General features: G+C 44.7%; 1 protein-coding gene across 3 annotated transcripts in view; it reads right to left on the bottom strand.

Annotated features, from left to right (window-relative positions):
* Nucleotides 1–20,931: 20,931 nt before the first annotated feature.
* The window catches only part of LOC145353174 (runt-related transcription factor 1-like), a 62,623-nt gene continuing 56,450 nt past the window's right edge, over nucleotides 20,932–27,104 (bottom strand). For all 3 annotated transcript variants that reach the window (XM_080203641.1, XM_080203642.1, XM_080203643.1), the window contains one exon: nucleotides 20,932–24,011. In XM_080203641.1, the coding sequence (XP_080059767.1) occupies nucleotides 23,503–24,011 (509 nt within the window). In that variant the 3' untranslated portion in view covers nucleotides 20,932–23,502. The remainder of the gene's footprint in view (nucleotides 24,012–27,104) is intronic.

The raw sequence follows: 27,104 nt of genomic DNA, 5'->3' as shown, positions 1-27,104 counted from the left end.
CCAGTACCTGTGAACCTATATCCCAGCACCTATGAATCTTTATTTCCTTAGCTATGGATATTGAAGGAAGTAAAAAATGGTATCAAATTGAAAGAAAATGCAAGTAAAGTGGCAAAGATTAGTGGGAACCTAGAGGATTGGGCAATCTTTAAAGGTTAACAGAAAGACACGATAAAAGCTATAAAGAAAAGTAAGGTGGATTATGAGAGTAAACTAGCTCAGAATATAAAAACAGAGAGCAAATGTTTCTACAAACATATGAAACGAAAAACAGCAGCGAAAGTAAACATTGGTCCTTTAGAGGATGAGGAGGGGGATGTAATAACTGGAAATAAGAAAATGGGGGAAGAATTGAACAGGTTATTTTGTGTCAGTCTTCACAGTGGAAGACACAAATAACATGCCAAAAATTGATGACAAGAAGGCTGTGGCAGGTGAGAACCTAGAAACTATCATTAACATAAAAGAGATAATGTTGGGCAAATTAATGGGGCTAAAGATAGACAAGTCTCCTAGTCCTGATGGAATGCATCCCAGGGTACTAAAAGGTATGGCGGGAGAAATAGCAAAAGCACTAATAGTAATTTATCAAAATTTGCTGGACTCTGGTGTGGTTCCCATAGATTGGAGAACAGCAAATGTGACGACACTGCTTAAAAAAGGAGGTAGACAAAAGGCAGGTAACTGTAGGCTGGTTAGCTTAACTTCTGTAGTAGGGAAAATGCTTGAATCTATCATCAAGGAAGAAGTAGCGAGACATCTGGATATAAATTGTCCCATTGATAAGACACAGCATGGTTCATGAAGGGAAGGTCTGTTTGACTAATTTGGTGGAATTCTTTGAGACCATTACATGCGCAGTGGACAATGGGGAACCTGTGGATGTGATGTATCTGGATTTCCAGAAGGCATTTGACAAGGTGCCGCACCAAAGACTGCTACGTAAGATAAAGGTGCATGGTGTTACCCGTAATGTATTAGCATGGATAGAGGATTGGTTAACTAACAGAAAGCAAAGAGTGGGGGTAAATGGGTATTTTTCTGGTTGGCGATCAGTGACTATGGTGTGCCTTAGGGATCAGTGTTGAGATCGCAATTGTTTATGATTTGCATAGATGTTTTGGAGTGTGTCAAAATTTGCAGATGATACTCAGATGGATGGCAGAGCAAAGTGTGCAGAGGATGCTGAAAGTCTGCAAAGGGATATAGTCTAAGTGAGTGGGCGAGGGTCTGGCAGATGGAGTACAACGTTGGTAAATGTGAGGTCATCCACTTTGGTGAGAATAACAGTAAAATGGACTATTATTTAAACGGTGAAAAATTGCAGCATGCTGCTGTGCAGAGGGACCTGGGTGTCCTTCTGCAGGAAACTCAAGGGGGTGGTTTGCAGGTACAGCAAGTAATTAAGAAGGCTAATGGAATTTTGTCCTTTGTTGCTACAGGGATGAAGTTTAAAAACAATAAGGTTATGTTGCAGCTGTATAAGGTACTGGTGAGGCTATACCTAGAATACTGTGTACAGTTTTGGCCTTCTTACTTGAGAAAGGATATACTGGCACTGGAAGGGGTGCAGAGGAGACTCACTCGGTTGATTCCAGAGTTGAGAGGGTTGGCTTATGAGGAGAGGCTGAGTAGACTGGGGCTATACTCATTGGAATTCAGAAGAATGAGGGGAGATCTTATAGAAACATATAAGATTCTGAAGGGAATAGATAAGATAGAAGCAGGGAAGTTGTTTCCACTGGCGGGTGAAACTAGAACTGGGGGCATAGCTGCAAAATAAGGAGAAGCAGATTTAGGAGTGAGTTGAGGAGGAACTTCTTCACACAAAGGGTTGTGAATCTGTGGAATTCCCTGTCCAGTAAAGCAGTTAAGGCTACCCCATTGAATGTCCTAAAGGCAAGGATAGATAAATTTTTGAACAATAAAGGAATTAAGGATTATGGTGAGTGGGCGGGTAAGTGGAGCTGAATCCATGAAAAATCAACCATAATCTTATTGAATGGCAGAGCAGACTCGAGGGGCCAGATGGCCTACTCCTGCTCTTAATACTTGTAATCTTATTTATCCCAGCACCTCTGAACCTGTACCCCAACACTTATGAATCTGTACCCCAGCACTGTGAACATGTATCCAGCACCTGTGGACCTGTATTCCAGCACTTATAGGCCTGCAGCCCAGAACCAGTGAACCTATATCCCAGTATCTGTAGGCCTGTGTCCCACCACCTGTGGACTTGTACCCCAGCACCTGTGAACCTGTACCCCAGCGCCTATGAACCTGCACTCCAGCATCTATGAACCTGTACCCTTGGACCTGTGAACCTGTATCCTAGCATCGGTGGACCTGTACTCCAGCACCGGTGAACCTGTACCCCAGCACCTGTGAACCTGTGCCCCAGCACCTGTGAACCTGTATCCCAGCACCAGTAGACCTGTACCCCAGCATCTGTGTACCTGTACTCCAGCACTGGTGAACCTGTAGCCCAGCACCTGTCAACCTGTGTCCGGCACCTGTGGACCAAACACCATTACCTGAGAACTTGTTTGCACCTGCAAACCTTTATCCCAGCACCTGAGAACCTGTACCCCAGCACCTGTGGACTATACCTCAGCATCTGTGATCCTGTATCCCAGCACTTGTGAACATGTATCCCAGCATGTGTAGACCTGTATCCCAGCAGCTGTAAACCTGTACCCCGACACCTGTGGACCTGTGTCCCAGCACCTGTGGACCTGTACTCCAGCACCTGTGAATGTGTATCCAACACTTGTTAGCTAACAGCTCAGCACCTGTGAACCTGTACCCCAGCACCTGTGAATCTGTATCCCAGCACTTGTGAACCTGTTTCCCAGCACTGTGAACCTGTACCCCAGCACCTGTGAACATGTACCCCAGCACCTGTGAACATGTACCCCAGCACCTATGAACCTATATCCCAGCATCTGTGAACCTGTATTCCAGCACCTGTGAAAATGTACCCCAACATCTGTTGACCTCTACCACAGTACTCATGAACATATAGCCCAGTACCTGTGCACCTGTACCTGACCACGAATGGACCTGTATCCTAGCGCCTGTGAACCCGTACCCCAACATCTGTGAACCTGTACCCCAGCACATTTGAACCTGTTTCCCAGCACCTGTGAACATGTACCCCAGTATCCATGCACCTGTATCCCATCATCTATGAATCTGTACCCTAGCACCTACGCACCTGCACCCCAGCATCTATGGACCTGTACTCCAGCACCAGTGCACTTGTACTCCAGCACTTGTGCACCTGTACCCCAGCACCAGTGAACCTGTACCCCAGCACCTGTGAATATGGACCCTTGCACCAGTGCCCCATCATCTGTGGACTATACCCCGGCATCTATGAACTTGTATCCCAGCATGTGTAGACCTGTATCCCCGCAACTGAGAACCTATACTCCAGCATCTGTAAACCTGTACCCCGGCACCTGTGAACTTGTAGCTCAGCACCTGTGAACCTGTATCCACAACCTGTAGGCCTGTAACCCTGCACCTGTGAACCTCTGCCTCTGTACCTGCAGGCTTTTACCTCAGCAACTGTGGGCCTGTACTGCAGCACTTGTGGATCTGTACCCCAGCACCTCTGGACCTGTACTACAGAACGTGTGGACCTGTACCTCAGCACCTGTGGACCTGTACCCCAGCGCCCGTGAATCTGTACCCCAGCATTTGTAGATCTGTACTCTAGCTCCTGTGGGCCTGTATCTCAGCACCTGTGGACTTCTACCCCAGCACCTGTGGACTAGTATCCCAGCAATGTGGGCCTGTACCCCAGCACCTGTGAACATGTACCCCAGCACCTGTGGACCTGTATCCCAGCACTTGTGAACCTGTACCCCAGCACTTGTAGACCTGTACCCCAGAACCTGTGAATCTGTATTCCAGCACCTGTGAACCTGTACCCCAGCACCTGCGGACCTGTATCCCAGACGTGTGTTCCTCGGTATAATTCAGTATATTGAAAGCAAGACAGCTAGTGGATTACACTGAGGGGAAGAAGCATAATTTGAGAAATTCACAACAAAAATGAGCAATGTTAAGAATATCTTACATTTGTAGTCCTTAAGATGTGCCCAACATAAGGCAATTACTTCTATTGCACGCAGGTTCATGAAATTTTTTGTGGGTTTACATTTTAAATTTCAATAATGTAATGATACGGAATTAGCTCTCATATTTCTATGGGTTCAAAGCACGCAGTACCCTCAATTTAAATTTTGTCAAAATCCATCATTGCTCTGGAAGTTACAGCTTAAATCTGTTTAGTGTTTGAAATATTGAAATGGAGAGTTTACTATATTGAATCGCACGCAATTCCTTTTTTACCTCTGTGATGTTGCAGTCTGTCCATCTCGACCTCATTGCATGTCTTGGAAGAAAGCCAAAGAGAATGTTGTTTTTTTTTACACAGGAATCATATTCCAGATGATTGCTGTAGTGTGTCTGGCAGGCCTGGAGTGGGGAATGTCTGCTTGGGAGAATATAAACAGAAAAGCTGTAGAGGAACATTATAAATGTTTCATTGCTGTTTGACTAATGATGTTGGTGAAGATGGCAGCGATCCCTGTGTTGGGGTAACTTCTGCGGCTGAAATGATCTTTTCCTTTTTATTCAATGGATTTAGAAGTTGCTGGCTGGGCCAACATTCATTCCATCCCTGAGAACATTAAGTGTCAACCGCATTGCTGTGGATCTGGAGTCACATGTAGATCAGAGCAGGTAAGGAGAACAGATTTCCTTCCCTAAACGACATTGGAGAACCAGATGGATTTTTATGACAATCGACAATGGTTTCATGGTCATCATTATGCTTTAATTCCAGGTTTTCTTTAATAAAGAAAAGTTTATTTAGTCACAAGTAGGCTTACATTAACACTGCAGTGAAGTTACTGTGAAAATCCCTTAGTTGTTGCCACACTCTGGCACCCATTTGGGTACACTAAGGGAGAATTTAGCATGGCCATTGCTCCTAACCAGCACATCTTTTGGACTGTGGGAGGAAACATGAGCACCCAAAAGAAACCCAGGCAAACATGGGGAGAATATGCAGACTCTGCACAGAAAGTAACCCACGCCAGGAATTGAACCAGCATCCCTGACACTGTGAGGCAGCCGTACTAACCACGCTACCACCATGCTACCCTACTGAATTCAAATGTCACGATCTGCCATGGTAGGATTTGAACCCAGGTCCCCAGAACATTAGTAATTGGGGTCTCTGGATTAGTAGTCCAATGACAATACCATGACAGCACCGCCTCTCCTACACTGCTCTCTACACTCTGCCACCAACGGGTTGGATAATTAACAACAACAAAAAACATCTTGCATTCATCGGCTGACTTTATTGTAGTACGCATCCCAAAGAAACAAATCAATGCCAAGCCAAAGAAAGAGATGTTAGGATGTTTGACCAGGTAGAGGTAGATTTTAAATGGTGTTTGAATAGAGAAGAAAGCATTGCAGACACAAAAAAGGAAGGAACTACAAAGGAAAAACAGAGTGTTGGTAAAACACAGCAGATTGGGGAGCAACAGTGGAGAGAGTTAACATTGGTAACCTTTCATCAGAACTGGAGGAAGTTAGTGATGTAAAACTCCACAGAATCACGGAATTCATAGAATCATAGAATCCCTATAGTGCAGAAGGAGACCATTCGTCCCATCAAATCTGTACTGACAACAACACACCTAGGCCCTATCCCTGTAACCTAACAAATTTATCCCACTAATCCCTCTAACCTATGTATCCTGGGACACTGGAGGGCAATTTAGCAGGGCTAATGCTCCGAACCTGCACATCTTTGGACTGTGGGAGGAAACTGGAGCACCTGGAGGAAACCCAGGCAGATACAGGGAGAATGTGCAAACTTCACACAATCACCCAAGCCAGGAATTGAACCCGGGTCCCTTGCCTACCATGCCATCCTTGTTACACATGGAAGGAAACCATTTGGCACATCATGTCTGCACCAGCTCTCCCAATGAGTGCAGAACCACAGAATTGTTATGGTGCAGAAGGAGATCATTTGGCCCACTTTTTAAAAACGTACAAGAGGCAGGGAAATGTGGCGGGGTTGGGAATTAGGGATGGAGGGGATGGTAGAAGAATATAAGGGATGGTCAGCGATCACTTGGAAGTCTGGAGAGATTAAATGACCAAAGTGATAATGGTGCGAAGCAAATATAGCAATAATGAGACAAGTAAAGGAACAGAGATAAGAACTTGATTTAATTTGATCTATTATTGTTACATGTATGAATATCCATTGAAAGGTATTGTTTCTTGCGCATTATACAGACAGAGCATACCGTTCATAGAGGAGGAAAGGAGCGAGTACGAATGTAGCATTACAGTCATAGCTAGGGTGTAGAGAAAGATCAACTTAATGCAGGTTAGAGCCATTCAAAAGTACAAAAGTCCATTCAAAAGTCTGATGATGGCAGGGAAGAAGCTGTTCTTGAATAGGTTGGTGTCTGACCTCAGACTTTTGTAACTTTTTCCTGATGGGAGAAGGTAGAAGAGAGAATGTCCAGGGCGCATGGGGGCCTTTATTATGCTGGCTGCTTTTCTGAGGCAGTGGGAAGTGTAGACGGAGTTAATGGATGGGAGGCTTGTTTGCATGATGGACTGAGCTATGTTCTCAATTTTCTGTGGTATCTTGGCGGTCTTGGGTGGTGCGGGAGCCATACCAAGTTGTAATACACCCAGAAAGAATGCTTTCTATGCTGTACCTGTAAAAGTTGGTGGAAGTTGTGGCAGACATGTCGAATTTCATAGAAATATTGAAACTAGATGCATGAGTAGGCCATTTGGCCCTTCTAGCCTGCTCCGTCATTCATTTTGAGCATGTCTGATCATCAAATTCAATATCCTGATCCCCCCTTTCTCCCATATCCCTTGATCCTTTTAGTCCCTAGAACTATATCTAATTTCTTCTTGATATCAGACAACATTTTGGCCTCAACTACATTCTGTGGTATTCCACAGATTTCCACTCGCTGGGTGAAGAAATTTCTCCTCACCTCAGGCCTAAAAGGTTCGCCTCTTATCCTCAAACTTTAACCCCCAATTCTGGACTCACATACCATTTGGAATAGAACATAGAACATAGAAAAACTACAGCACAAACAGGCCCTTTGGCCCACAAGTTGCACCGATCATATCACTACCTACTAGGCTTCCCTATAACCCTCAATCCTATTAAGTCCCATGATAGAACATAAAATTCTAATATTCTTTCTGAATCTGTCCTGTCTAACCTATCCTACCTAGGGCGGTATGGTAGCACTGTGGTTAGCACTGCTGCTTCACAGCTCCAGGGACCTGGGTTCGATTCCCAGCTCGGGTCACTGTCTGTGTGGAGTTTGCACATTCTCCTCGTGTCTGCATGGGTTTCCTCTGGGTGCTCCAGTTTCCCCCCACGTCCAATGATGTATGGGTTAGATTGATTGGCCATGCTAAAATTGCCCCTTAGCGTCCTGAGATGCATAGGTTAGAGGGATTAGCGGGTAAATGTGTAGGGATATGGGGGTAGGGCCTGGGTGAGATTGTGGTCGGTGCAGACTCGATGGGCTGAATGGCCTCTTTCTGCACTGTAGGTTTCTATGATTCTATGAACCCTGTTAGAATTTTCAATGAGATCCCCTCTCACTCTTTTAATCTCCAGTGAATATAATCCTAACCGTGTTAGTGTCTCCTTATATGACAGACCTGCCAGCTCAGGAATCAGCCTGGTAAACCTTTGCTGTATTTTCACTATTGCAAGGACATCCTTCCTCAGATAAAGATTCCAAAGCTGCACACAATACTCCAGATTTGGCTTCACCAAGGCCCTATACAATTGCAGCAAAACATCCCTACCTCTATACTCAAATACTCTCACTATGAAGGCCAACATACCATTTGCCTTCTTTACCGCCTGCTGTCCCTGCAGGCTTACTTTCAGCGACTGACGTATGTGGACATCAAGGTCTCGCTGAGCATTCACCTTTCACAATTTAGACCCATTCAGGTAATAACCTGTCCGCCTGTTTTTGCTACTAAAGTGGATAACCTCACCTTTATCCATATTATAACGCATCATCCATGCATATGCCCACACACTCAGCCTGTCCAAATCACACTGAAGCAAATCTGCACCCTCATCACAGTTTATCCTCCTACCCAACTTTGTATCATCTACAAATTTGGAGATAATACATTCAGTTCCCTCTTTCAAATATATAGTGTGAACAGTTGGGGTCCTAGCACAGATCCCTGCGAAACCCCACTTGTCACAGACTGCCAGTCAGAAAAATACCCATTTATGCCAAATCTTTGTTTCCTATCTGAGATCCAGCTTTCTATCCATGTGCAATCCCATATGCTTTAACTTTACATTGTAGTCTATTATGTGAGGCCTTGTTGAAAACTTTCTGAAAGTCTAAAGAAACCACATCCACTGGTTCCCCTCAGTCAACTCTACTAGTTACATTCTCAAACAATTTCAATAAATTTGTCAGACATGATTTCCTTTTTGTAAATCCACGCTGACTTTGTCTGACTATACCACTGACTTCCAAGTGCTGTGTTGTGAAATCTTTGATAATAGACTATAGCAACCGATGTGAGGCTGACTGGTCTATAGCTCCCTGTTTTCTCTCTACCACCTTTTTGAATAGTGGGCTTACATTAACTACCCTCCAATCTGTAGAAACCAGTCCAGAGTCCAAAGAATTTTGGAAAATAGCCACCAATAAATCTACTATTTCCAGGACTACTTCCTTAAGTATTCTGGGATGAGGATTATCAGGACCTGTAGATATATCCATCTTCAATCCCATCAATATTCCCAAAATCATTTCTCTGCTAATGCTGATTTCCTTCACTCCTGACTAAAACTTGTTTCTCTCAGAACCTTTGGTACATTATTCATGTCTTCCTTTGTGAAGACTGAAGCAAAGTGCAAATTTAGTCCTTGGCCATTTCTTTATTCCCCGTTATGAGTTCTCCTGTTTCTGACTGTAAGAGGCCTACATTCATTTTTGCCAATCTTTTTCTCTTCACATACCTATAGAAACTTTTATAGTTGGGTTTTATGTTCCAGTCAGCTTACTTTCATAGTCTATTTTTCCCTTTTAATCAATCCCTTGGAGCTCCTTTGCTGAATTTTAAACTGCTCCCAATCTGTAGCCCTCATGCCTTTTCTTGCCAATTTGTATGCTTCTTCTTTGAATCTGATACTATCTCTAATTTCTCTTGTAAGCCATGGTTTAACCACAATTCCCTTGCCACTCTTATGCCAAGCAGGAATAAACAATCATAGAAACCCTGCAATACAGAAGGAGGCCATTTGGCCCATCATGTCTGCACTGACAATAATCCCACCCCAGGCCCTATTCCCACACTTTTAGCCCGCGAATCCCTCTAACCTACATATCCCGGGACATTATGGGGCAATTTAGCATGAGCAATCAACCTAACCCACATATCTTTGGGCTGTGGGAGGAAACTGTAGCACCCAGAGGAAACCCACGCAGACACGGGGAGAATGTGCAAACTCCACATAGACAGTGACCCAAGCCGGGAATCGAACCCAGCCCCCGGAGCTGTGAGGCAGCAGTGCTAACCACTATGCCACTGTGGCACCACATAACTTCGGTGATGTGCGGGTTAGGTTGGTTGGCCATGCTAAAATTGCCCATAGTGTACTAGGATGCTTAGGTTAGAGGGATTGGTGGGTAAAATATTTTGGGGTATGGGGGTAGGGCCTGGGTGGGGTTGTGGCCGGTGCAGACTCGATGGGCCGAAGGGCCTCTTTCTGCACTGTAGGGTTCTATGATTCTATGAAGTTCACCTATTCATTCTTTAAAAGCCTGCCATTGCCTGACCACTGCCTCTTCTTTCAGTAATGTTTTCCAGTCCATCATGGCCAATTCATGCCTCATTATTATCATAGGTACCTTTATTGAGATTCGGGTCCCTGGTCTCAGAATCAACTACGTCACTATCCATCTTGACTAAGAATTCTGCCACACCCATTCATCCCCAAGAGTTCTCTCAAAACTAGATTGCCAACTGATCCTTTCTCATTGCACAACACGCAGTCCAAGACGGCCTGTTCCCTTGTTGGTTCATCAACATATTGCTCCAGAAAACTGTCCAGTACACACTCCAGAAATTCCTCCTATTATTTTGTGAATTATTTGACTCTCTTAATGTTCCTTTAGCACACGCATCTCTGATTTCCGGTCTGATACTTTTCCCAACATTACCACTACAGTTTGGTGATCTGTATACCACCCCACCTTTGTTTTTTGCCCCTTGTTGTGTCTTAACTTGATCCATACAGATTCTACATTATCTATGCTAATATCTTTCCCCAAAATCATCTTTGATCATTCTTGTTTTCCTTAGCCTCCTGATAAATTAGAGGAGTTGGTGGGCTTTTGTAACTATAGCTTCAGTGTGGAGGGACCAGGACAGTCTGTTGGTGATTTGGACACCTAGGAAGCCTTAACTCAATGTTGAGAATGGAAGACAGGGCTGGGAGCTTAGATGGCTGAAGTTAAAGATGCTAATTTTGAAGCCATCCTACATAATCTGGAGATTGTCTTGCTGTCCGCCACCCGCCAAAGCAATTAGACGCTGCAGCTTGCCCCATTTAATGTCTGATGAATATGCGTGTGTTAGATTCCAAAAATCTGGAGCTTCTTTAAAGCAAAATCCAATTTGTACAGGTTTAAGTTTTAGCCGAGTTATTGTCAGCTTTTTCACAGATGCACTGAGTCTTTTAACATGTGTGCATGTATTGGCATAAAACTGTTACATCGTTCAAGAACAAAAAGTGTTTCAGTGATTCTGTCTTTGCTTTATTCTATATTTAACTCAATTAATAATTTGATACCACTTCTTTTGTCATTTGAAATTTACACCTTGTGCTGTGTCTGTAGTGAAAATCTTTGGGCTTGCTCCCTGTGGACAAGCCTTCTTATTTGGGTCCAAGTAAACATTGCGATGAACTTCCATTGTTTGCAGATGTGTTTGAACGATGTTTTATAACTTCCATCCGCCCCCTTCACTTTGGCATCAAATGAAAATTCTTTGGACGTCTTTTGAAGGAGAGGGCTGAATGTGAGGATTAAACACTGACAGACTATCTGCCTTTTTTATGCACTCCAACATGGACAAGGACTATAAAAAGCAATTGACATTTTTTTGTTCTGGTATTACTTAGGTTCGTTACTAGCCTGTAATCACGCTAATGTGTGTGGAACATGTGACTGAATAGACCAAACGCTCAATTCTGGGAATGCTCATCAGCATTCTTGAAACATGTGATGAAATAAGTCATTAGAAACCATGGCATGTGTGTTTATAGAGGATATGTATTTTCCAGTAATATTTATCCATATCCTGCAAAACTATTTCCTTGCCAGCTCTGGCAAACTAGATTTTAACGTTGAATAAAATATGATGGGATTAGTTAAGCATATGTAAGAATGGTCAGTGCACATTTTTAAATTTCAAACTGCAAACAGGAAACATTCTTGAACTAATCCTATTTTGCGTTAACCCTCTGGAAGCATATTCCCTAAAGGAACAGGCATGCAAGGATATGCATCAATCTGGTTCAGTGGGATGAAAGCAGAAAATGCTGGAAACGCGCAGCAGGTCAGGCAGCGTCAGTGGAGGGAAATAACAAGAGTTAAAGGGTGGAATTCTCCGGCCGCGCTGATCCAAAAGCTGGAATTTCCCACCCGACTGTCAATGGGGTTTCACACTGTCCGCATTCCCGCCCGTTACAATTCCAGTGGCGGGCGGGATGGGAGAACCCCGGCCAATGTTTCATGTTGCTGACCTTTCGTTTGGTGAAAGCGTTGGACTTTTCTCGATTTGGATTCTTCAGTCATTGGCCGAGATTTTGTCATTTTCTAACTGAGTCTCAGCTCAGGCAGGAAAAGCAGTATGCAGCCCATAGGCTCAGCTAACCAACTTTTCCACCAGGAATTTTGTAACTGAGTTTAAAAAAATTTCTGGAGGTGCTGGCAGGGCAGGAGCAGCAAGCTCAGCCTTACCAGAGATCGGGACGTCCTTTCTAAAATAAATAAAAATAAAAAGAAAAGATCCTCCAGACAGTCATGGAACATTCCCCCCTACCCTCCATACAATGCCCCATCCTCCCATGAAGCCACCCTCTCCTTGGACAGGGAACACCCCCTGTCTCACGGACTTCCCCAGCTGAACCCCTCCCCCCCCGCTCCTTGCCAGGGATTTCCTCTTGCACTGCCCCTGGACAGTACCAGGTGGCATTGCTGGGGGCACTGCCTTGGTGTTGCCCAGGCATGACCCTCTTCCCCACACCCCCCTTTCCCCTGGGGAAAGGAACAAGGGGCCTGTACTTAGCTGTGACGCCCTGGTGGGGGACCATTCAGTAGATCGCTGTTTGGCAAACGCTGTTGTAAACTCCACTGAGGTGATGTCGTGACAGTGGGGTTTGGGGGTGTCAGGGCAAAGCGGGGAGGAGATGTTTGTGGTGGTTAAGGGATAGGGTGGGAGATCCAAACATGGGTGAATAACAGAGCAGGGAAACCCAATAATAATATAAAAATGTATGATAATGGGGCTCCTAACCTTTCATGGGACACTCAAGACATTGTCAAAGTGTGTTGAAATCTGCTGTGATTTAGCTCTGTTTAATCAGGCTCTGAGAAATAGCAAAATGGGCTCTTAAACTGGCATTTTAGATGGTGCTGGCTACTGTGAATAAAAATATTCATTTTTATTTGGAGATTGATATCATCAAATCATAGATTCCCTAGCGGTGCAGAAGTAGGGCATTCAGGGGGCATGCTGGGAACGTCAGAGTGTGGGTCATGGAGCGTGGGAATGTCATTCCACCCACTGTCCCTCATCCTCCTGAGTCTCGCTGGTGCTAATGTTTGCAGGTTGGAGGGACTGCATTCCTACTGCTGATTTCCTTGGCTTCACTCTATTCTCATTGTTATATATCTAGGCTGGGGGAGCGTGCTGTCCCTTTAAGAGTGCAGGTCAGGTATTCGCTGGGACTAACTTGGAGGTGGAGCTTGGAGACTCAGTCTAGGACTGACTGTCACTAAATACCTAAACTAAAATGTTCCCTATTTAAGCTTTAAAGGCCTACATTATAATCAAACCCAAACAATATTCATGCTTAGTTGTTCTTCTTACTCTTGGAAGATCTCATCTCATTCAGAGTCTTGGATCCTGCAGTAAAACCTACAGAGTCAATGTTTGGGGGGGCAGTCTCTTCTCCACTTTATAAAAGAGCCACGATTTAATGAATTCCCAACTTGCTAGCAGTGTCCCAGCTGCATGTAGGCCCATTATATTGAAATACCACCTCAAACTTTATCTTTTCTATGAAATACCTATTCTCTACAATCACTGTGTTTTAAAAAGTGTGAAACCATAATAACATATTTATATTAATAAGGAAACAATATGATAAAATTCTGGGTGGCCTGGGTTAAATACCAAGAAAATTGCATGGAGATTGATTCTTCTTGTATGGTTTGCTAGTAGACTGGATAACCCATTCCCAGTATCTCCAACTCTGGAGGTATAATTGATGTTCTTATGGGAGGTTGCAGCAGTGGAAAATGCTACCCTTTGGCCAGGGGTATAGACCTTACGTCACTGGTCCCTTCACTCAAGCTACAGTCCCATCCCAGGGTGACTTACTGTATCACCAATAGCTGAGTGCTGGCAGGGGAAGTGGGGTGGGGAGGATACACACTGAGTAGCAAACAAGCAGAAAATGAGGTTCAATCACTCCAGTCAAAGACTTTAGCCAACTACGAGTGAACAGTGACATTAACAGACACGAAAACTTTACAGCAGAATGATAGGTGATAGAATTGAAATATATCTGATTCCGGGGAGGTGCCAGGAGAGTATTTCCTCTTTCAGGGGGAATCTAGATGTGGGGGCACCGTTTAAAAATAAAGACTTTCCTATTTACTTACTAAGACTCCGCTAGCCTTGGAAGCATTCTGAGGGAAAAAGCATCGCAGACTTGCACTAGCCATTGTGTGAAGATGTGGTTCCTGGATATGATATGGATCTTGGACGTTGCAAACATCAAGAAGGAAAATTAATGAAATGGGCAAGGAGGAAAATAGTATGTTAAAAACAAGGAATTGTAATAAATATAAACTTTGGAGGATGGCATGGTGGCACAGTGGTTGGCACTGCTACCTCACAGTGCCAGGGACCCAGGTTCGATTCCCAGCTTGGGCCACTGTTTGTGTGAAGTCTGCATGTTCTCTGCATCGGTTTCCTCCAGGTGCTCTGGTTTGCTCCCACAGTCTAAAAGATGTGCAGGTTTGGTGCATTGGCCATGCTAAATTCTCCCTCAGTGTACCCGAACAGGCACCGGAGTGTGGCGACTAGTGGATTTTCACTGTAACTTCATTGCAGTGTTAGTGTAAGCCTATTTATGACACTAATAAATAAATAAACTTTAAACTTTCATTTTCTAATGAATAGTTATCCTTGCAATAAATCAGATACCACTTAGAGTCAGATGAGGGCACTCTTGTGACATGCAATGTGACTAATCTCTGGGCGCCAGGCTGATTTAGAACTGAAATCTGTGACGCACAGAAGATCATTTGATCTTTTACTATTACTGTAGTTTAAGCAAATACATTCCAAAAACCAAAAGCAACTTTTTTTTACCATTCAAAAGCAGCATTCTGAAGTCAAAAAAAATTCCGAGCTGTTATTGGACAGTTTTGTTATATAATTTCGTGAATTATAATTAAATACTGCAATACGTCTCCTCGCAAGTTATTTCCCAGCAGGAGGGAAGTGGAACATCTTCCATTCCAGACTGTTTGTTACCCTCAATTATCCGCAGACAAACTACAGTTGAATACTTTAATTGGTGCATCATTGTGAAAGGTCTTCAGGGAAGTACTGATAAGAAAGTGGTTGACTTGCTTATCTAACATGCAGAAGCGTGGGGACTTGGGCCAATATGTGAGAGCTTTGACTTAATTTGTGGGGAAGGGAGAAACTGCTAGGAGCAAGCAATGGCTCAGAAATCCCTGGGAAGTCTGCAAAACAAAATAGTGCACAGATCTCAATGACTTGAGTGCTTGCAGCTAACTATCTCTTTGAAGAGTGCTTCCAGGGAGTCAGTCAGTGCCTGTGGCCAATCCAATACGATGCTTTGCCCAGTGAGTTAGTCGATGAAAGGCCTGATTGCACTGGGGGCCTATTTACAGCACGGGAGACCCCTTCGCATGCATTCATGTGCCAACTGTCTGCTTCTGGTGACCACCTCAGTCACCATAATGAGGTGAGCGGGTCCAATGGCGACATTTGTAACATGGGGCGGTCAGACAAATCAATTGAATTTAAGCCCTCCATTTCAATCCCTCCAGATGAGGATTGTCACTTTTATTTTGCCTCTTTGGGTAGATTGCTAGTTTGTGTGTGTGAGATTGAGGAGGAGGGTGGGGTTGAGAAGGGAATGAAGGTGATGGCATTACGGTTTTAACAACTAGCTGGACTTGCCTTCTCCATTGTTTTGTGCAGTCCTGTGCTACATTTTATGACAGGCTGTCGTTTACGAGTGGTCTTGTAGTGTAGTGGTAGCATCCCTACCACAAAGCCACAAGTTGCAGGTTCGAGTCTTACTTCATGACTTAATAGAAGGTGTGACCATAATGTGGACAAACAGGTTAATTATCAGCCTGTAAACCCTTCCAATGTACATAGAATCAATCACAGAATTTCTACAGTGCAGAAGGAGGCCATTCAGTCCATCATGTCTTCACCGAACCTTACCCAGGCTTGCCCCATTACTCCACATATTTACCTCACTAATGTATGTATCTTTGGACACTAAGGGGCAATGTAGAATGGCCTGTTAACCTGTTGCTCTATGTATTTACCCTACTAACGTATGTATCTTTGGACACTGAGGAGCAATTTAGCCTGACCAATCAACCAAACTTGCACAACATAGGAGTGTGTGAGGAAAGCAGATAGTCTGGAGGAAACTCACACAGACACAGGGAGAACATGCAAACTCCACACAGTCAGTCACCTGAAGCTGGAATAGAACCTGGGCCCCTGGTGTTGTGAGGCAGCAGTGCTAACCACTGTGTAACTGTACTGCCCACATGAGGGCAGGTGATAAGAGTGAGAAAGATTCCTAGTCGGCCACACCAGAAGGTAATGGCAAACCACTGCGGTACTGTACCAAGTATAATCATGGACCAATCCAATGACAGTCCATGGTTGCCAGCATCTCTTAGATCATGGTACCTCGAAGAAGAGGAGAATGTCACCTAGGGCTGTTGAACTTTAACACCTGGTGGAATAATGGGCAGGATTTTCCAGCCCCACTAGAGATGGACATCGTCACTGGAGTGACCAGTAAACTCTTCACAAATACTTTTTTGACAAGTAATACTTAGTTTGCTTGTGAGACGTTGAAATGTATTTTAGCACCATTTGGTTTGATAAGGTGGTGAATATATTGCAGCCTTGACATTGAAAAATCTATTGCAAAGGTTTTTCCACAGAGTCAGTGATCCTTTAAATGGGAGTGTACTGTACCTGGAGGACAGCATAAGAAATTGCATCAAAACAACTGAACTGGAGAATCACACGAGGGAACTCCTCATTGTAGACAATTAAAATGTAGTTCTACACAACAATAATCAGAATACACATTATAGAATTGAGTCGCAATCCTGAAGTCTTCCGTGTCAGACTTCATAGAATCACAGAACTGTTATGACACAGAAAGAGACCATTTAGCCCATTGTGTCTCCAAATGTACAATTCACTTGGTGCCACACTCCCTCCTTCTCCCTGGAACCCTATCCATTCTTCCATTTCATAAGGCAGCACGGTGGCACAGTGGTTAGCGCTGCTGCCTCACAGCGTCTGGGACCCAGGTTTGAGTCATGCTTGGGTCACTGTCTGTGTGGAGTTTGCACATTCTCCCCGTGAATTTGTGGGTTTCCTTCGCGGGCTCTGGTTTCCTCCCACAGACCAAAGTTGTGTGGGTTAGTTTGATTGGGCCATGCTAACCTGCCCCTTCGTGTCAGGGGGATTGGCAGGGTAAAAATGTGAGGTTACAGGAGATAGGGCCTGGGTTGTGGTTGGTGCAGTCTCGATGGGCCAAGAGGCCTCCTTCTGCATTGTAGGGATTCTACGATTCTATGATAACTGGCCAATTCTCTTTCGAATGCGTCACTTGGTCCTGCCTCCAACACTCACAGGCAGTGCATTCCCAGGCCGTAACTTGTGTGTGAAAATGCTTTTTCTCATATTGCTTTTGTTTCTTTTGTCAATTGCTTTAAATCTTCATATCTCAAGTGCCAGATAACTGTGTACAATTTTGACCTCCTTACCTAAAGAGCACCCTTACTAGAGGCAGTGCAATCAGCCTCAATACAATGATTCCTGGGATAAGGACAATCTTATGAGGAATATTAAGGACATTGAAACTATATTCTCTGGAATTTAGAAGAATGATAGGTGATCTGAGTGAAACATATAAAATTATTTCAAGAGTTGGTAGAATAGCTGCTGTAGGATGTCTCTCCTCAAGGAGTCGAGAACTACCATGGATGTCAGCATATAAATCGACATTTGAAAAGCCTTGATAGATTCCTCCAAATGAGGGGTCAACTTATATGTCGGTACTGACGGATCTCCCATAGTGCGATTCATAGTGTGTATGTTGACCTAACTCAGAGTGAAAATTGAACAGTGGCCATGTACTGACTAATCTCAGAGTGAGAGTCAATGCCCCAAGTACAAATCTATCACCCAGACCCAGCTTGCATCTGCCTGTCATCACTGGGAACATCACTAAGCAATTCAGGCAAAGCCACAATCAGTAACAGAGCATGATGGAAACCTCTTGTGAAAGGCCACTTCACCCAGGGTTTGTTGAAGCAATGTGGTTTGGCAAGTGTGCATTGTTTTCTTTGCAGGCAGCGTCTAGATGACTAAGTGACCCTGCCTGATCCGGGCCTACCTGACCTGGGCCTATCTGATCCCAGCCTGCCCGATCCCAACGTGTCGAGCAGGCCTACCTGTTCTGATCTGGCTACACTGCTCTGGGTCTACTCAATCTAGGCCTACCCGATTTGGCCATACCTGCTCTGGGTCTACTCAATCCAGGCCTAGCCGATCCGGCCATACCCGATCTGGCCATGCCCAATTTTAGCCTACCCAATCCGAGCCTATTTGATCCTGGCCTGCCCAATCCTAGCCTACCCAATCCAGGCTAACCTCATCCCGGACTGCTGAATCCGGGCCTGTGTGATCTGGGCCTACCTGATCTGGGCCTACACGATCTGGTCTGCCTGATCCGGGCCTACCTGATCTGAGCCTGCACAATCTGGGCTTGCCTGATCTTGGCCTACCTGATCCAGGCCTACCCAATTGGGCCTACCTGATCTCAGCCTATCAGATCCGAGCCTATGCAATCTGGGCTTACCTGATCCAGGCCTACCTGATCCAAGCCTACCCGATCCGGGCCTGCCCTTTCAATGCCTGCCTAATCAGGACCTGATCCCAGGCGCATGCACAATCCCACACAAAATTTGCATGCACAAGTGAGTGGTTAAAAGGCCAGAATTTTCAGCACCCTTTTCCTCGGATTGAGAGTAAGGTTGAAGCATCTCTTGTGATCAGTTTGTGAAAGTTTGCGCGTCTGAATGGATAAGAACATCATAATACAAACCACAAGACTGCAATTCAGCTCGTTAATAACTGTCACTCGAGTTCTAAGAGAGTCGGAAGAAAGGGCTTCAAAAACAAGTGCACTTTTGGCCATATGTAATAGTCATTCTTCGTCATGACAAGGTTCATGATGAGTACAGGTGATCTCTGCGTAAGTTCAGAGAATGAATGGTAGTGGAAAGGAGAGCTTTGGACTTGAAAGGAGTTTGATAAGAGCTCTGCTGAGAAGTGAGTGAATTTGAAATTTGAAACATCCAGAAAAATGTGGCTTTTGGCTTTGCAGAGTGGTGACATGAAACATTACCAGTGATACTTGTACGGGATCCTACTCACATTGTAAATGCACTCTGAAAACCTCAGTTCTCACTAATCCTTTGGCATTAGTGAGAACTGAGAGTATTGATGTTGATGGGCAGCTTCATTCACGCTGAACAAGGAACTACGAAAGGACGTGAATGTAGCCCAATCCATCACACAAACCAGTCTCCCATCCGTTGACTCTGTCTACACTTCCAGCTGCCCCGGCAAAGCAGCCAGCATACTTAGGGATCCCACACATCCTGGACATTCTCTCTTCCACCTTCTTCCTCTGGGAAAAAGATACAAAAGTCTGAGGTTACGTACCAACTGACTCAAGAACAACTTTTTCCCTGCTGCTGTCAGAATTTTGAATGGACCTACCTCGCATTAAGTTGGTCTTTCTCTACACCCTAGCTATGACTGTAACACTACATTATGCACTCTCTCCTTTCCTTCTCTGTTGTCGGTAGAGCACACGAGAAACAATACTTTTTGCTGTACACTAATATATGTGACAATAATAAATCAAATCAAATGAGTTAAAAATTGCAGCAAAGGGATGAGAGAGGATCAGATTGTGGTATATAAAATTTTCAAAGGATTTAATAATGCACATGTAGGCCAAGTATTTCCTCTTATGGGGCAATCTCGAACAAGAGGTCACTGGTATAGGTTGCGAGGTGGTAGATTTAAAACTGAGATGAGCAGGGACTACTTCTCACAGAGGGTGGTGAATTTGTGGAACCCGCTCTCCCATGGCGTAGTGGAGTCAGAATCATTGAATGGTTACCAGAAGGAGATGTATGTATTTCTAATAAAAAAAGGATTTGGGGAACAGGTGGAGAGATGGATTTGAGAGCAGGAAGAGATTAGCCATGATCTGATTGAATGGCGGAGCAGGCTCGAAGGCCTGAATTTGCCTACTTTTGCTCCTAATTCCTATGATCCTAAAATCATTGGTAAGTTTAATTAAGAAATATAGCAATCAGCAGAACGGTTGTATACTTCCCAGATAGGCCCTATTCCCACTCTTTGCTGGACTTGGGTGAAGTATTGTAGAATTGGCTTCAACAATCTTCCATATCATTTCAGAGTTCCTAGGTTAGGGAGGGGTAAAAACAACCCCTTCTTTTAATTAGCACTATTTAGTCTGTACTGTAAAGTGTGCATGTGTGGGCAATAGCTTGGAAGAGGATTGAGCTGAGTCGTATTAACCCAGTGTCAGGCAGAATGATGATTCCAATGTGAGCGGACAGCTTCTGGAAGGGAGGGGATGAAGGTTGGGAGGGAAGGGGGTTGGAGCGAGAAGAGGAGGGATGGGAAGGAGAGAGGAAAAAAGGATGGGGGAGGGGAGAGGGAGTGAAAGTTGATGGGGCAGTTGGAGGAAGGATGGAAAGGAGAGGGGAAACAGGGAAGTGGAAACAGAGACGGGGAGGACAGAGAGAGCGGCGTAAGTTAAAGGGTGTGGTTGGAGAGAGGGGAGGAGGGATGGACAGAAGAGAGGGGAAAAGGAGGGAGGGGAGAGAGAGAGAGAGAAAATGGGGAGGGGGTGAAAGTGGGGAGAGGATCATTAGAGAGAGGGAAGGGGAAATGGGAGAGAGGGGAATTGGGGGCAGGTGGAGACAGAGAAAGTGGAGGGGAGAGGGGTGAAAGTTGAGAGAAAGGCAGTTGGACAGAGGGGACGAGGGATGGGAAGAGAGAGGGGAAAAGAAGGAGGTGGAGACAGAGAAGTTGGTGAGTGGGAGAGAGAGGAAGAAGGGGCAGAAGTGAAGGAAAGAGAAAAGGGGAAGGGGGTAAGGAGACAGAGGTGAGAGGGGAAGCGGAGAGAGGAAGATAATAAACGATGCAAGTCAATACTTGTCCAACAAACTAATTTATTAGCCAGCCACAATATAACTATGAAATTGTTCAACAAACTTTGGTACAAAGAGTATGAATGTCAATAGGTTGATCAGAAACCCTGCAGCAGCCCAGCCGCTCTGGAGATTATTCAGCGCAGGAGTTACCTGCTGTGCCCAAGAACAGGCATCTAATAGCTGGGTTGCAGAGAACAAGAAGTGCTTTCTTAATGCGTGTAACTTTACACCTACAACATCTAGGTCTGAAAAATGACAACATAAACTACAGTATTTTTTTGCAAATGCAATCTGGAAGTTGTTTGGAACCAAAAAAAAGGTTAGAAAGGAAAGTCTGAAGCGCAGTGGTGTCTGTACAATTACTAGCAATGATAGCTGGAAAATTTTGAGGAAAAAAACTCTTGCTTATTTACAAATATAGATACAATAATGAGCTTGTTTCAGGAAACTGATAACTATTGTTTTTAGCTCATTTAGAATTTTGTAAATTATCCAGTCTTTAGTCAGCACACTGCATACATTTTTAAGACAGCTGGCATATCTTAATATTGTAAGGTAGATGTAAGTCCCCCTTCTATATTCTTCTAAAGAATCAATAAGGAACTCTTGGAAACCAAAGTTTTAAATAACAAATCCAGCTGTTTTGCTGCCTGCAGCCTGAGACTGTCCTCATTTCAATCATGTTCCAGTCTTTGAAACACTGATTTAAAGTCCTGCTTTCCCATGATCTTTTGTGTCTACCAGCAAATGAACTAAATACACTCACAATGAAAATTAAATAACATTCAATCAATTACTATTAAGCCACCACTTTGTTGGCCATTGGATCCAGTAGCCAGGGCAGAACGCAGAGATTTACTGCCTCCCCCACCCCACTGTGCTTGCCTCCCTCTAGCATCTGGCGTTCCTGGAGCCATTTGATATCGCAGTGTTGACTGACCATCTCTCTTCTTTCAAATATATGTTTGCAAAGCTTAACAGGCGCTCTGAGGGTGGGGAGGGGGGGGGGGGATTAGGTGCCAACTGGTGAAAATCTGGAAATGCTACTTAATGCCTTTCCCCTCGCATTAACAGCCACTAATGGCTGGGACAACAGCAGCTTGTGATGTCTCCTTGAGGGACTACTTGTCTTGCTCTGGAAACCAAATTAAATAAGAGCCAGGAGATCACAAATGTCTCTTCATTCTGCATCAATACACTTTAACTGCTCCGTACTTAGCATCGTAGAATCATGCAATGCAGAAGAAGCCCTTTGGCCCATCTTAGAAACATCTGAATTCTCACCTTATCTCATCTGCCAGCACTTGGCCCGCAGCCCTGAATGTTGCGACATGCCAAGAACTCATCCAGGTATTTTTTAAAGGATGTGAGGCGACCTGCCTCTACCACCCTCCCCAGGCAGTGCATTCCAGACCGTCACCACCCTCTGAGTAAAGAAAGTTTCCCCTCACATCCCCCGCTAAACCTCCTACCCCTCACCTTGAACCTATGCCCCGTCGTGACTGAAACCCACACTGGCAAAAAGGGTCTGCTGAATGTATGGCCCTCAGGTCCTACTATAGAAGCCACCGTGATAATTTGTCCGCTGTGAAAAGGCGTGGAATAACCGCTCCCAGGAAAGAGGTAATATTGGCCAGTGATCTTTGTTTCGTTCTGCGAGTGCATCAGTGTTCCTCAAGGGTGGGGGATGGATTAGTGCGTCTCACCCTGTATCAAGCACACTCCAAAAAAAAAATACATTTCTAAAGAATGGTGAAGTCTGGTGTTTGTCCTTTTTCCACACTCTCCCAGAGGTGTGGGAGCCACCATTTCATTATTTTTTTTTGAAAAGAAGGCCAATTGGAAAGTGTACATTTGAAATGTTAAGTGCATTTCAAGCTATCACTGCCTGGATGGATGGAACGTGTCAGTCAGGAAGTGAAGCAACTGACACAAACGTTGAAATGAAGCACAAAATATTGTCAAGCTTTGCCGCATATATTTGCTGTAATCGAAATCTGTCTCATTTCGTTCGCAGAAGTGTTTAATAACCTTTTTGTTTAGTTAAAAAGGCAATTCAATTCTGTTTCTTTTTAACAAAAAAGGAAATATCTGCCCTGCTTGCATTACTGGCTGTGCAGTCGTCAATTCGATTGAAAACTGAAGCTGTGAGGTTAAGAGAAAGGATAACAGTGTCAGAGGAAGAGGGTAAGCTGGGGGTTTCCTTTCAATCCATAGGCAACAACATTAATTTACTCTCTCAGTGCCAAGAGCAAGGTGGAAAAATACAAAATCAGGTCAAAAAAAAAACCTGCTGCTTCATATAAGGTAAGGTGCGAGACAAAAAGATTCTTTTGCCACTAGATGCAAAACAACGCAGATGAACCTTCAAGGATGACAATAACTTTTGTTTGAGTACACAAACTTGGCAAAGGGCAACCAAACAAACACAAATATTTTCCTTTCGCACTCAATGATCCCGACCAAGGCTTTTGCAATGTTTCCAAGACTAATGAGGATCTTGCGCTTGCTTTGCCACTGATGGGTGGGATCGCTAGGCTTTCTGATTAAGTTAAAGGTGACTTCATAGTCAATATGGCCGCCACACCGCTTCCTCCAGCCTTCCCGTGGTACTCATATTTGTTGGGGAGTTGCTGTGGCTCCCGTCCGCGTCCACGACGTCGCTTTGGTTGGGGAGGTTTGGGTTGAGGAGGCTGGATCCTGTTGATGCGTTAGTGCAGGGCGGCAGAATGCGGGGTGGCGACCGGTCCCCCCCCGCCATCATGGAAAACTGGTAGGAGCCAGTTGAAGTGCCATAGTACAGATGGTAAGGAGAAGAGCTGGTTTGGAAGGGTCCACTTTGACCTTGGGCAGAGCCTGGGTAAGGGGGAGGCAGGTACGTGTGGTAGCGCGCAGCAGTTGTCATGGCGGACATGCCAATTCCTATGCCAGTAGTGACGGGAGTGGGTGTGTACGCAAAAGGTCCTGGGTAGTGCATTCGAGGGTCTGTGAAGCGACCATCGGAGAGAGAAGGAAGAGCTGAAAATTGCCGATCGATGCCCATTCGTGGGTCACTAAATGCTGTTAGATCAGAGGCACCTGCAAAGAAATATAGAGCAGGTTAATTAACCGCTGTTACAAAATATACACCAACAACTCTTGGTGACTCAGATGAGTTTGCATGTTCTCCCTGTGTCTGCGTGGGTTTCCTCTGGGTGCTCTGGTTTCCTCTCACAGTCTGAAAGGTGTGCGGGTTAGGTGAACTGGCTGTGCTAGATTCTCCCTCAGTGTACCCAAACAGGCGCTGGAGTGACTAGGGGATTTTCACAGAAACTTCATCACACTGGGAATGTAAGCCTACTTGTGACTAATAAATAAACTTTAAGACACAGAAGGAAACAAACCACCCTCATCCCAGAAACTCCTTCAAATTAGGATGGGGTGAAAAAACGGAAATGCCTGCAAGATTCTAATAGGACTGTTTACTGCTCTTTGACAAATCCAAACCTGTTTTTGGAATGTGTAAAGCAGAAAGATCAGCTGTGCAGTTTGTACAGTCACAGTCAACCGTACTACAACAAAGAATATGCATTAGAAATGTTCACATTGCTTCTCCCTCCTTTGGAAAGAAGAGTCCTCAGTTTGTTACCTTCATTCCATGGGTTTTGTTCAAATTTAGCGGGCAAGATAAATTAATTCAAACACATTAGCACTGCTGCCTCACAGCACCAGAGACCCTGGTTCAATTCCGGCCTTGGGTCACTGTCTGGGAGGAATTTGCATGTTCTCCCCGTGTCTGCGTGGGCTTCCTCTGGGTGCTCCGGTTTCCTCCCACAATCCAAAGATGTGCGGATTAGGTTGATTGGCCATGCTAAATTGACCCTAGTGTCAGTGGATAAACAAAGTAAATATGTGGGAAATAAATATGTATGGGAATAGGACCTGGGTTGGATTGTGGTTGGTGCAGAATCGATGGGCCGAATGGCTTCCTCCTGCATTGGAGGCATTCTATGATTCTACCTTCATGTGTATTGACTTTTATTGTAGTCTAATTTAAAGCCAGTCAGTTTAAAAAACCCTGCTTTCAGTGTTAGCTGCAACTCAGCTGGTAGCGCACTTGCCCCTTGAGTTACGAGGTCCTACTTCAGGGGTCGCACCCAGAAAATCAAGGTTAAACCTGGGTCTCTGGCGCTGTGAGGCAGCAGTGCTAATGCTAACTAAATTACTTTGTCCACTAAATTTGAACAAAACCCATGAAATGAAGGTAACAAAATGAGGACTCTTCTTTCCAAAGGAGGGAGAAGCAATGTGAACATTTCTAATGCATAATCTTTGCTGCACCTTTGATGCAGTAGTGAGACAGTGCTGTGTTGTCAGAGGTTGCCTACTCTAGATGAGACCAGGTGGATGTAGAAGGTTCCATGGCACTACCTCAAAGGGAAGCCAAGGAGCTATTTCTGGTGTCCTGGTCAATAACTGTCCCTTCGTCAAAATCATCCAAACAGATTATCTGGTCATTGGGCTGGATTCTCTGACCTCAGCCACAGCCAGCCTCCTCCAATCCCACTGATTCAGCTGAGTGCCAAGGTTCTCAGTTCTTGCCAGCTGTGGTGACTGGGTGTGAACAGCCAGAGAATTCCAGGCATTTACACATTGCTGTGTGTGGGTGCTTGCTGCATGCAACTTGACTGCTGTGTTTAGGACATTACAACACTTCAAAAAGTACTGTCTCAGCTGTGAAATGCTTTGAGACAGGAAGTGGCTGTGAAAGGCGCTATATAAATGCAAGTCTTCTCCAGCATTCCTCATGCATCATCGAAGTGACAGACCCTTAGCTGTGCCTTTGACTATTGTGGAATTGCACATTATCTCCTTTGGCGATTGTATTTTAAATTGTTCTAGAGATGTGGGCAGTCTGGTATTTACTGGCTATTCCAAGTTGCATTTATTTATTTTTAATTCATGGGCATCGCTGGCTGGCCAGCATTTATTGCCCATCCCACTTGCCCTTGGAGGGCAGCTGAGAGTCAACCACATTGCTGGGGCTCTGGAGTCACATGTAGGCCAGACCAGGTAAGGATGTCAGATTTCCTTCCCTGAAGGATATGAGTGAACCAGATGGGTTTTTGACAGTGGTCATCAGTGGATTCTTGATTCCAGATATTTTTTATTGAATTTAAATTCCACCATTTGCTGTGGTACTTTCTAATGCAAACTAGACTCAATTCACAACTGCAGTACAACTTTTCCTTCAGTCTGCAAAGAGTTAAATGCAGCACACATTCACTTTAGCTCTTTCTGCTGAAGTACACAGCGACTGAACTACAATGTTGTGGAAGTTTATATTTCAGTGCTGACAGTGCAACTTGAGGTAACTTACTGCACCATGAATCTGAGCAACCAGGTGATAGGTCCATGCCCGTGCCTGGGCCTGTGAGACATTAAATAAAAACTTCCGACCAGGGTTGACAGCTAATGAACCTCATAAAATACATGCCGTCGGCACTTAAAAGCTTTGCATTCAGCATTCCGCTATCGTTTCTGGATAGCACACATTCACTTGGCTACCAGCGGGGGACGGCAGTGGCGCAGTGATATTGTCACTGGAATAGTAATCATGGGATTTACAGTGCAGAAGGAGGTGATCTGGCCTACCGAGCCTGCATCGAGAACAATCCCATCCAGGCCCCATTCCCATAACCCTACATATTTACCCTCCTAATCACTCTGACACTCAGGGGCAATTTATCACAGCCAAGCAATCTGACCTGCACATCTTTGGACTGTGGGAGGAAACTGGAGTACCCAGAGGCAACCCACGCAGACATGGGGAGAACATGCAAACTCCACACAGACAATCACCCAAGGCCGGAATTGAACTCAGGTCCCTGGTGCTGCGAGGCAGCAGTGCTGACCACTGTGCCACCCAGAGACCCAGGGTAATGCCCAGGACTTGGGTTTGAATCCCTCCCAGGGCAGGTGGTGAAATTTGACTTCTGTGAAAGATCTGGAATTAAAAGTCTAATGATGACCATAGAGCCATTGTCAATTGTCAGGAAAAACCCAAAGAGAAAATGCTGGAAAGTCTCAGCAGGTCTGGCAGCAGCTACAAGGAGAGAGAAAAGCTGACGTTTCAAGTCCAGGTGACCCTTTGTCAAAGCTAAAATGCAGAGAAAGTGGGAGGTAATCATA

The sequence above is a fragment of the Carcharhinus amblyrhynchos genome, chromosome 15 (assembly GCF_965287045.1).
Source record: "Carcharhinus amblyrhynchos chromosome 15, sCarAmb.v2.hapA, whole genome shotgun sequence".
Taxonomy (NCBI): domain Eukaryota; kingdom Metazoa; phylum Chordata; class Chondrichthyes; order Carcharhiniformes; family Carcharhinidae; genus Carcharhinus; species Carcharhinus amblyrhynchos.
Note: the sequence above shows the minus strand (reverse complement) of the source record. Positions and strands in the feature narration are given on the sequence as shown.